The 12120-nt window shown below is 38.9% G+C and overlaps 1 protein-coding gene across 1 annotated transcript; it reads left to right on the plus strand.

The window, feature by feature from the left end:
- Nucleotides 1-545: 545 nt before the first annotated feature.
- LOC124869623 (C-type lectin mannose-binding isoform-like) lies at nt 546-9716 on the plus strand. The gene is made up of 5 exons (XM_047367584.1): nt 546-976; nt 4683-4879; nt 5143-5362; nt 7394-7488; nt 9026-9716. The coding sequence occupies exons 1-5, from the start codon at nt 940-942 to the stop codon at nt 9119-9121; spliced, it is 645 nt and encodes a 214-aa protein (XP_047223540.1). The 5' UTR covers nt 546-939; the 3' UTR covers nt 9122-9716.
- The last annotated feature ends 2404 nt before the right edge of the window (nt 9717-12120 follow it).

The raw sequence follows: 12120 nt of genomic DNA on the forward strand, positions 1-12120 counted from the left end.
TCCTTGCACAAAGAACGAAGTAGCAGTCCTGCAGCTGGGTTGTAGCCCTCCTACAGCCTCCTCCATGTCTTCTGGTGTACTGGCCTGTCTCCTGGTACCTATTCCATGCACTGAAATAGCGACTGTGTTTTTGCTGTGTTTCTGTGTACAGAAACACAGCAAATCCGCTTGCCACCACTCACATTGATGTGGGCTGTAAAAGACACCTCATGATGCCTCTATGCTTGACAGCACTGACAAAATGAAAAAGTGACTAAAAGTTCAACCAGAAAGGACGAGAACAGAGAAATGATCTGTGGTCACCACCTGCAGAATCACTCTTTTATAGGGGTTGTCTTGCTAATTGCCTCTCATTTCCACCAGTTGTAACTTCCATTTGCACAGCAGCAGGTGAAATTGATTCACAATAAGTGTTACTACCGTACTGGTGACATTGATTCCACACAGGTGTGACTGATTTGGAATTACATTGTTTTGTTTAGGTTATTTTTTTGAGAAGCGTATGTGTGGAGACACATCAAGGGAAAGAGGACACAACTGTTTTCAGAAATCTGCTCAGAAAGTATTTCACAATGTTGTAATGAGTTTCGTCCTTGCTGTCAGTGAAAGAAAAGCTCAAACAAAGCAGATTTCATCACAATTGAATGTTTTTGGTTAAATTTGAAACAGTTTGAGGAGGATGTTTTTCCTCCTTTCTGACACTGAAGCACCTTGCAAATAGTACGTAAATAAAAGCATGACTTTTATTTACATACTAATCCATTCAAAAAACCTCAAAGTATTGCTTTGAAGTTTTTTGAATGGATTAGGTATTTTAAACCCAAATACAAATAGTTTGCATTATCCTTTTGCATGTCCGTGACAAAAGTGATATAAATACAATGAACAGCTGCAGATCTGTAGTCCAGACTGAAGAGGCTGAAGGAAAACAACCGCGGGATGATGGAAATTTGTCAGTTCATCACAGCAGCATCATGTAAGTTTCATATTTAACGCATCTCGTGACTTCATTTTCTGCTTTTCTCCAATGTGCTGTCATGATGGGATGCCTTGTAACATTCCCCATTAAAATATGCAGCTGAAACCAAGTAATTAAACATACTGTAAAAACTTTGTTTCTCCACGCCAGGCATTCAATCAGACAAATTATTTCTATTTGTTAAATACCAGAATAATGAGACATTTTTGTTAATTACTGTCTTTAAATGCAGAAGTACATTTTATTAATATAGGAGACTCGATGCAGTCAGCCGGGTTTCCTTAGACTGAAAACCTTTAAATTTGAATAATAAACAGACCTTGACTGCATTGATTTATAAACAGGATCCATATAACTAGGCTGAATTGACTTAGTATCTTTGTGTGTAAATTGGATGTTTTGTCTTCAGGCAACATTCATTGTGAATCAGCAGTAAACTAATCAGCTGATTTAAACTGTATGATTTGACTCAACTGTTTTGGGTTTCTTTCCACAAGCTGCTCACAATAGTTTGACAGAATTTTGGCCCGTTCCTCCTGACAGAACTGGTAGAATTGGGTTCGGTTTGTAGACCGCATTGCTCACACACACACCTTTTCAGCTCTGCTGTAAGGATTTATGATTATTGATTATAAATATTCACTAAACTTATTAATTAAAATTATAATTCAGAAATAATAAATTCTAACCAAAAATAATTTGTTACAAATAGAGAAACACTCTGGTGTTGGGAGTATTGGGCTAACATCACTTAATAATTACAATTAGTTTATTAATAATTATTAACCCAACCCATGCTAAATGTCACCATGTTTTCAACTGTTTTACCGAATGGTGTGGAACGCTAACATTAATTGACAGATAATCACTCTTACACAAAATAAAGACAAACTGTCTCTTTTTCTATGTGAAAATTTATTAAACCAATAGTTCCCTCTTACAATCACTATTCAGGCCAAAAAACCTTTCACCTAACTAAAGCATGCACTATACTAAAGAAAACGGGTGGATTAATAACCAAAAATAAGGATGCAAACTGAGTATAGATGGAGATCAAACCAGAAGCTTATGGACTGAGTGGGAATGGATCAAAGCTTTGGATTGACTTGGAATATAGAACAAAATTAATGAACAGTTTTCATTGTTCCCTGTCGGTTCCTCCTGTAAACTTCCATGTTAACTGCCCTTGTTAACTTCCCGAGTTCCTCCTAGTGGTTTGTTGTCTGTTTGACTCCTGAGCCTGGTCCCTTGGATTACCTGCCTGTAAGTCTGCTGTGCATTTTTCATATTAAACTATATCTACTCACCATGCGGCCTCCTCGCCATGTTCTGCGCTCTGGTACTACCTCCAAAACCCCGACTTTGACACTACCGTTCTGTCAGCTGACGGCTGCTAGTCGAGTCGCATCACCGAACAAGAAAAATCTTCACTGTAAAGAGCTTATAAACTGGGAGACATGGAGTGTGGACCAATGAGAGAGGGAGGCGGGTAATCGGAAGAATAATGAACAGGTGTAGAACAGGCTGCGGGGAGACTGAGGGGAATGTGTCTGATTAACTAATGAGCAGAGGAAAGGCAGGGAGATGAAGAACTGAGCTGTAAAAGAAACTAGACTAAACCTGGGGAAACTATGACCAAAAAGGAAAGTAAACCAACACATGAACACAAGAATCTAGAAAGTAATAAACTAACAAAAAACCCAAAATGGCAGATCCTGACAGGTAGAACCAGGGTAACTTAGACACCATACAGTGCTGAGCAGCTGGGTTCTGAGCCCATTTACACAGCTGTTGGCAAACTGATCTGAGAGAAAGGGTCATAAACATCCAAGTGGGAACCAGTGTGAGAACGAATGCCAATAAACCGCTGAGACAATGGGATAGTTTGGAGGTTTGCAGGCACAGACCATAGCCTCACCCCCCTTTAAAGTCCAACAGTATTAGAACAGCAATCAAAACAGTTCAATAAAATATTTTATGCACATACAAGTTAACACATTAGATTCAATGTGCCGGTCCTAGATCACCTTAATTTCCTACACTTTACCCTCTCCAGACTAGAGAGAAAATGATTAAATTAATAACAAAAAGAACAAATTTACTTTATGTCGGCTTCTCTCTCGTCACTGGAGTCAGCATGAAGGAAAGGCGATGGGGTAGTAGGCCTCCTTCTAGGAAAGTATGGAGTTGTGACTGTTTGCTCGTCATCTGTGAACGGTCAGTTTCTCTTTGTCAGAAAACCGGGAAAATTATGATGAACCGTTGGCAGTTCACTGAAGAAACAACGAGGAAGATTAATCTCCTGTGGGGTCTTCTAACTTTACCTGGGTAGCCGTGCTACAAACAGGTCTTTGATCGATAAATCTTCTGATCTTTTCATTATCAGCATGCGCCTCAGCTTTGTCAAGCTCTTCATGGAAATGGCCAGTGTAGAGAAGGGAAATAAACCCGACCCCGAGCTTCTGCTACTCCAGAAATGGCCTCCTTGCGTAGCTACCGGTAGGGCACTGTGGCTGGAAATGATGGCTAGCGATAGCTTCAGCTGATATTTACTAGCTCTGGTGACGTCAGAGCTGCAATGCATGCTGGGAGTTTTTGTAACAGTTTGTTGACCTCACAAAATGGACAATGGCCCAACACTGCCCATAGATTTTCTTTGGTTCTGAAATCAGAACTTTGAGATGGCCTCTAGAAAAACTTTGACTTTAAGTTCCCTAAGCCACTTTTTAACTAATTTTGAAGCATGGTTTCCGTCATTGTCCCTAACTATCTGCCATCTATTTTGTGAAGTGCACCAATCTATCCTGCAACAAAACGCCTCACAGCATGATGCTGCCACCTCAGTACTAACCAGTTAGTAAGATGCTCTTGGCCTCATGAGCTACCTCCTTTCCCTTTAAATGTATCATTCAACATTAAGGCCAAATGTTATAATTTTCTTCTCTGAAAATTGCGATTATTGTCCCTGAGTGCATTTGAAAACTGTGATCTGTCAATTTATGTTGGTTTTGGAGTAATGGCTTCTTCCTCTCTGAGTGGCCTTTCAGCCCATGTTAATGCAGGACTTGTTTCTCTGGGGATAATGAAGTTCTCCAACCAGCTTGAGCCGGCATCTTCAAAATGCCTTTTTGCTTTTGTTCTGGGGCTGAGAAGCACATTTTACACCAAAGCATGTCCATCTGTGGAACCCAGAGCCTCCTATCAGAACAGTATGATGGCTGGACATTCCCATGCTGTTTGTCCGTGTGCATAGTCGTTTGAACAGAAGAATGTGGCACCTTCAACCATTTGGAAATTGTAGTCAAGGATAAACCAGGCTCGGAAGGTCCACAATCCTTTCTGATGTCTTGGCTGATTTCTCTTGATTTTTCTATGAAGTCACGCAAAGAACCAGAGTGTTTGAAGGAGTACCTTGAAATACACTCACAAGTGTATTTGGATTTACTCAGAAGTTATGAATTATGAATTAGATACAACGCCAGATCATTATCTGGGATGTTGCAGATTTTCTAAAGGTGTGGCATCTTCAGTGTATGAAACTTTCAAAATTTAACCATAGACATTTCTCCTTTTTCAGACATTCAGCAAATAATAATTTTGTTCATCTAACCTCACCTAAAACAGGAAACATTTAGTCTGATCTTCAGACAGGGACCATATATATGTATCTGCATAATTAAGATCTTCATTCGTTGTGTTGCAGTGCTGTGTGCCGCCTCTTCTCTCCCTGAACGTCAGTTTCATTTTGTCAACGAGCTGAAGAACTGGACTGAAGCTCAGAGTTTCTGCAGAGAAACGTATGCAGACCTGGTGACCATACGCAGCATGGAGGACGTGACGGCTCTGAACAACATGGTCGATTTAAACACAGTGGTCAACATGAACATGGATTCCAAAAATGTAAATTCTGTTGTTTGTCTAAAACGTTTCTGAGATCCTTTTTAAATGTGCATCACAACATTTTAAAATGCAGATTTGTACTCCTCAGTTCACTCCTGTTCTTTCAGCTACAAGTTGTGCTGCTGCCCAGAGCTTTTACATGGAGAAAATGTTTTATGCGATTAAATATTTTGCTAAAGGTTTAAAATTGTCCTGCTTTCCCTTTGCCATGTCATGAGAACAGGAGGGTTTGACAGCACTCAGATGTGAACTGTTGTTTGCAGCGATCCTGGATTGGTTTGTTTGATGACGTGCACAGCTGGAGGTGGTCCATCTCTGACACAAACTTCTACAAAGACGGTGAAGCTCAGTTCAGGAACTGGGGAGGTGGTGAACCAAACAACTTCCAGGGTTCCGAGCGCTGTGGAGGGATGTGGGATAATGGATTATGGAATGATAATTACTGTGAAGGAACCAATAAAGTAATCTGCTCTGATGTACAAGGTGAGGATTAAAGATCAAACTAAACAGTTTATGCTCTGAACCTTTACCTCTCTGCATCTCAGCCTCCATGATTCCTACATTTATTCCTTAATAAATGTGATGCAGGAGCGATATCTTCCTTTGAATGTACCCTGTTGGTTCCCATGTCTCTGATCAACTCACCAGTATCTATAAACCTTGTAGTTTCAGTCTGCATGCCACCTGTTGATTCTCAGCATTTGGGTGCAATCAAAACTTCAACATAACAGGCATTTAGTTATGAACCTTTCTGTGATTCATGAAGAATTATTCAACTGAAAGGAAATAAAACAGTTAGGGTTCATAATCTATTATTTTCTCTGCTGCACAGCAGATGGGCTTCATGTAACCAACTTGAAATTTCATGAAAACATCCATTATTAACAGAAACTAGATTAATGTTTAGAGAAATATGCTTTATTCTTTCTAAGTTAAGAGTTCAGTTTGTCTAAATATAAAACCTGACCTGGTCAGCTGAAATGAGCAAAAGAGCAGATTCTTTGGAGTTGTAAGGTCAAAGTTCCCCTACAGTTTCACATGTGGCACCATAGAGATGGATTGGAGGGTAAGATTAACTTTATCTGTATAATTTCAGGGCAGAATGTTTCATTTATCTTCATCAACCAAAGCATGACTTGGACTAAGGCTCAGAGCTTCTGCAGAGAGCATCACACAGACCTGCCCAGTGTGAGAACCTTGACGGAAAATGAGCAGATAAAAGGGCTGATGCAGTCGCTAGATGTGGTTCAGGTCTGGATTGGTCTTTACAGATTGTCCTGGATGTGGGTGGATGGAAGTAACTTCAACTTTTATTACTGGAAAACCTCAGAACCTAATGGATCAGAGGAGAACTGTGCAGCAACAGCATTGGAAGAGGGTGGAAAATGGGAGGACTGTCATTGTTCCTTCAAAATGCCTTTTTTTTGCTATGATGGTGAGCCTTGATTCAGCTGCTCTTTAGGTTCTTTCAGCAAAATCATTTTGGGTCATTTTTTCTTCCTCTATTCATAAAGTTTGTTGTTTTTAGCAAAATACAAAAGTTCTTGTAACTGAAAACTGGAAAATTGTTGGATATCCAAGGGATGTCAAACGAAGCAGTACAGTATAACTTTTCTCTTCTGTAATATGTCAGATAATATATTATAAGTAGAAAGATGCTACTTAGTCAGTCAGTCATTTTCTACCGCTTCTTCCATAGTGGGTCGCTGGGAAGCTGGTGCCTATCTCCAGCAGTCTATGGGTGAGGGGCGGGGTACATCCTGGACAGGTCACCAGTCCATCGCAAGGCAGAGATACCACTTAGTCAATGATTATGTTTTTGAGCTCAGGCAGAAACGGTTCCAAAAACCCACGCTCCATCATACATCAGACATCTGATTATTCCACGTGTTGGTTCTAGATGTTCTAAAAGTAGAAAGGGAGGCAGATCCTTCAATTGTCAGGTTCTTCTCAGTGCATCAGTGTTTATTGTGTGTCTTCTCAGTCTTCCTAAACCTCCAGTTGGTAGCTCACATTCAGCCAAGTTCTGGTTCTGTTCTCCTATCCACTGACTCTACATGCATGCTCAGAATAAGGGACCGCCCAGTGAGACATTTGTTACCAGTCTGCACTTTTGTCTCATATGCAAGAACTGGGGACATATTGGGGGCATTTCATTAATCTTCTGAAGATGAAAACCCCCATACTGTAAATGATGAACAATTAATTGGTAAAAGAAAAATGTGCTTTTAGAGGAATATATAACTGAGCTGTTAGTATCTTTTACCAGTGCTGTTTCTGTAATGTGAGCTTTACACTTTGAGTTTAAGCATCTTGGTCTCTTGCTCAGTAATGATGGCATAATAGACCAAGAGAGGGAAAGATGGATAAATGTTTATCTGCAGGTGTAGGATCGCTGCTCCGGTGTGCTGCGAGGAAATTTATTTTATAAACACACTTTTCTTATTACGTTCTTAAACTGTAAAATTTTAAAAACAAATCGAATAACTTGTGACACCAGTTTGCTTCTCAAAGTTCCAGTTTCAAAGCAAGTGGTGAAGGTGAAGCTGGTGAAGACCTCCTCTGTGGATCTGAATGACCCTGCTGTGCTGGAAGACCTGCTGAAGAAGGTAACTCATCTTAGTCTTACAAGTCCACTGATTTATGCCATCCTTCTTCTTCACCTTTGTTCATATTAATCCCATTCTTACAGATCCTGTTTAAACTAGAACCCCTGGAGGCCTGGGATGTTTTACAGATATGAACATTGTGATACTTTTGTGCTTTTAATAATTTATCTGAACTTTTTTTTTTAGGTCGGAATGATCATACTATTGCAATGATTTAAAATGCCAATAATTGGGATCAAAAGTTGAATTTATTTTATACATGGTCAAAACTATACATATAAGACTAAAATGTACATACATCCTTATTAATATCTGGATTAATAGCAAGTTGGACCTCATCCAACAAGCTTCTGGTATCATTCCGGCTCAATATTTACACACCTTTTTAAAGATTGGTGGGATTCGTCATTGGTTCATCTTCTGCCATCCGCCCATTTTTAAACCATAGTTTCTAATTTTTTCAACAGGGTTGAGGTCAGAGTTCAGGCCAACTTTTAACCTTCAAGCTGTTGATTTGAGGTGAAATGGAAAATTTGGAGGTTGTTCTCTTTTATCTTTGGTCTATCTACTTCGAGTGATGTTTGCATTTATACCGTATATATTAAGTGGCTTCCTGTCACCAACCGAGCTTTGAACAAGCTTCAGTTCTAAGCTTTGGTTGAGGCCGTTCCAGAAACTTTAAATCATGTAGATGTTGGTTTGTGGCAGATTTGAAGAGTTATGCCTTATTCATTATTATTCCGCCCACTTTGTACAACTCACCGGTACAACTGCAGTAAAACAGCCCCCAGCATAATGCTGCTATCACTATGCTAGATAGTTGACACTGTCTGCCACAGCAGATACTTCTAGAGAGGGGTCATGAAAAGCTTTTGTCATGATGGTTCCTGGGTTGTTCCTGAACTGGTTTTAACCATTTTCCTTTCATTTGATGGAGACAGTTTGAGTCTTTTTCCAGACCTCTGGCAAAGTGGTGATACATCTGAATAAGTAGTATTTATGTACAATTTCCAGTTTGTAGACTGACAATGGTCTGTTTACATAGAATGGTTTGAACTGAAATTTTCCCAACTGTTGTGGATTTACAAATCTTCAGTGAGTTTATTGGACTTTATCTTAGTTCTGAATATTGCAGTCAAATCAATTAGTATCATGCAATTCAAAAAAACACCACCTACACACATGTTTAATAACCAGAAGGAAGGAGGTATTAGTCTTGTTCAGTTGATAGATATTACAGAAGTTTTAGAGTTCCTGATTCAAATATTTAGGAGAAAGAATGGATAAATGTGTCTTTGCAAACCTGAGAAAATCCACAATAAATGCAAACTTGCGTATCTTGTTTAAGAAATCAGTGCAGTTTTATGTTGTAAAATCAACCCGCTCAGGAAAACAAAAAGCAAAAACAGTTCAAATCAATTATTAAAGCCCAAACTGAGTGGAAGGTTAAATAGTTTGCAACCTGAAACAGGGCTTCCAGGACCAGGGAAAGGTTTTGTCCAACTTGGAGAAAATAGTTTTGTTTTTTGTGTCCCAGTTTGGACAGAAGCTGAAGGACAACAGCGTGGATGGAGACGTAAAGCTGAGTTGGAGGGACCAATCAGAGGGAGAGATCTTCCACAAGGACAAATAATGAGCTTCAAACAAAAAATATATTTTTTGTTCTTTGTTCTATATGAAGCTGTTTTACTGTTTTCTAATAGTCTCTGTTTTCTAATAGTACTCTTAACAGAGGCAAAGAGAACATCTGTTATTTTTACAATTTTAAGGATCCCTTTAAATGAGAAACTAACTGCATTGGGAGAAGGTCTGTGTAGCTGAATGTATCAATAAAACACATAGAGCTGGTATTTTGACGATTTAATTATTAATATTGTTGATGTTATCCTTTTGTCTTGATTGAACCCGTGCTCGTAATTATATCAAACTCACGTTTTTTCCACCAACTAAAGTCCTAAAACCTTCAGGATTGTGACCACAGACCCAAAACAACCTGAACATGGTTGCTTTAAAACATCCTACTCTTCGGGACAATTTTAATTTATTTTGAAAAAACTGAAACATTTTTCTTGAAACTTCCATTTAGTTCATATTTTATTTGCTTATTTAATTTGACTTGAATGTTTTAATTATTGATGTTGTTAATGTTTTTTTGGTCTTTATTGTAAATTACTTCTTGGATCTGAATGAAACAACCTGTATAAATAAAGCTTAAATTAAAAAATCTATATATTTCTGCAGTTATATTATTTATTTTATAATTATTTATTTTATATTTTATAACTATATATATATATATATATATATATATACAGGGGTTGGACAATGAAACTGAAACACCTGTCATTTTAGTGTGAGAGGTTTCATGGCTAAATTGGACCAGTCTGGTAGCCAGTCTTCATTGATTGCACATTGCACCAGTAAGAGCAGAGTGTGAAGGTTCAATTAGCAGGGTAAGAGCACAGTTTTATTCAAAATATTGAAATGCACACAACATTATGGGTGACATACCAGAGTTCAAAAGAGGACAAATTGTTGGTGCACGTCTTGCTGGCGCATCTGTGACCAAGACAGCAAGTCTTTGTGATGTATCAAGAGCCACGGTATCCAGGGTAATGTCAGCATACCACCAAGAAGGACGAACCACATCCAACAGGATTAACTGTGGACGCAAGAGGAAGCTGTCTGAAAGGGATGTTCGGGTGATAACCCGGATTGTATCCAAAAAACACAAAACCACGGCTGCCCAAAACATGGCAGAATTAAATGTGCACCTCAACTCTCCTGTTTCCACCAGAACTGTCCGTCAGGAGCTCCACAGGGTCAATATACACGGCCGACCTGCTATAGCCAAACCTTTGGTCACTCATGCCAATGCCAAACGTTGGTTTCAATGGTGCAAGGAGCGCAAATCTTGGGCTGTGGACAATGTGAAACATGTATTGTTCTCTGATGAGTCCACCTTTACTGTTTTCCCCACATCCAGGAGAGTTACGGTGTGGAGAAGCCCCAAAGAAGCGTACCACCCAGACTGTTGCATGCCCAGAGTGAAGCATGGGGGTGGATCAGTGATGGTTTGGGCTGCCATATCATGGCATTCCCTTGGCCCAATACTTGTGCTAGATGGGCGCATCACTGCCAAGGACTACCGAACCATTCTTGAGGACCATGTGCATCCAATGGTTCAAACATTGTATCCTGAAGGCGGTGCCGTGTATCAGGATGACAATGCACCAATACACACAGCAAGACTGGTGAAAGATTGGTTTGATGAACATGAAAGTGAAGTTGAACATCTCCCATGGCCTGCACAGTCACCAGATCTAAATATTATTGAGCCACTTTGGGGTGTTTTGGAGGAGCGAGTCAGGAAACGTTTTCCTCCACCAGTATCACGTAGTGACCTGGCCACTATCCTGCAAGAAGAATGGCTTGAAATACCTCTGACCACTGTGCAGGACTTGTATATGAGAATCAGAATCAGAATCAGAATCAGAAAAGCTTTATTGCCAAGTACGTTTTTGGACATACAAGGAATTTGTTTTGGCGTAGTCGATGCAATACAATACAAATTAAACAGTATAAACATATCTACAATATAATATAAATATATGTGCACAGTTTTAAGTGAGTGAGAGTAAATATAGAGCAGTATAAGATGCAAGAGCAATACAACAGTGCAGGTGATCATTGTGCAAGACGAATTGATGCTGTATTGGCCGCAAAAGGAGGCCCTACACCATACTAATAAATTATTGTGGTCTGAAACCAAGTGTTTCAGTTTCATTGTCCAAACCCTGTATATATATATATATATATATATAATTTGTATAGTTAGTAAATAATCATTATTTTAACACCAAATTATAAATAGAAATCATAAATATTTTAGAGCTAGCATGTTATTGTTGATATGAAATCACTTTAGTTTTTCATGAAGGTTTGAATGTTTTTATGACAGATTTGAAGACACTGATGCATGTTTTACCAGCTGTGACAAACCTTCAGGCAAATTATTCATTTGGGAGACAGGATGCAAATGAACCCTCTTTGAATTGTTCAGAATTTTCTTGGTTGTATCAGGTTTAAACATGTAAAGGCTTATATGCAAACAGTTTGCATTCTCTTTTTGCATGTGCGTGACCACAGAGAGATAAGTAAATTCAGCAGCTGCAGATCTGCAGTCATGATCTGAAGGAACTAAGTAGAAAGAACCAGGATGGAGCTTCTTCACTACTTCACAGCTGTATCAGGCAAGTTTTAGACTTCAATCATATATCAGAGCCTCTGGGGAACATTTCATAGATCATTTTAAAGTGACTGATGCAGGTTTGGAGGTATTCATCAATGCAATCATTACTCTAACAGTTGTGTAACGTCCACAAGCCCAACAGACCTAAACGTTTTCTTTTTCTATTTTAAACCAAGATAATCAACAGATTTTCCACCGAAAACCACAGATAGATAAACCTGTCTGCACTTTGAACCTCTGACATTGTTTAAATTATCCTACTCTGTTTCACTTTTCTTACAACCTGAGTGTGCTGTTTTCAATATTTTTAGGGGATTTGCTCTTATCTTATAAATCTATTCTTATTGTTTAGTCTTTATGTCTTTTTTTAATATATTTTA

Source organism: Girardinichthys multiradiatus, chromosome 1 (assembly GCF_021462225.1).
Source record: "Girardinichthys multiradiatus isolate DD_20200921_A chromosome 1, DD_fGirMul_XY1, whole genome shotgun sequence".
In the NCBI taxonomy this organism is placed as follows: domain Eukaryota; kingdom Metazoa; phylum Chordata; class Actinopteri; order Cyprinodontiformes; family Goodeidae; genus Girardinichthys; species Girardinichthys multiradiatus.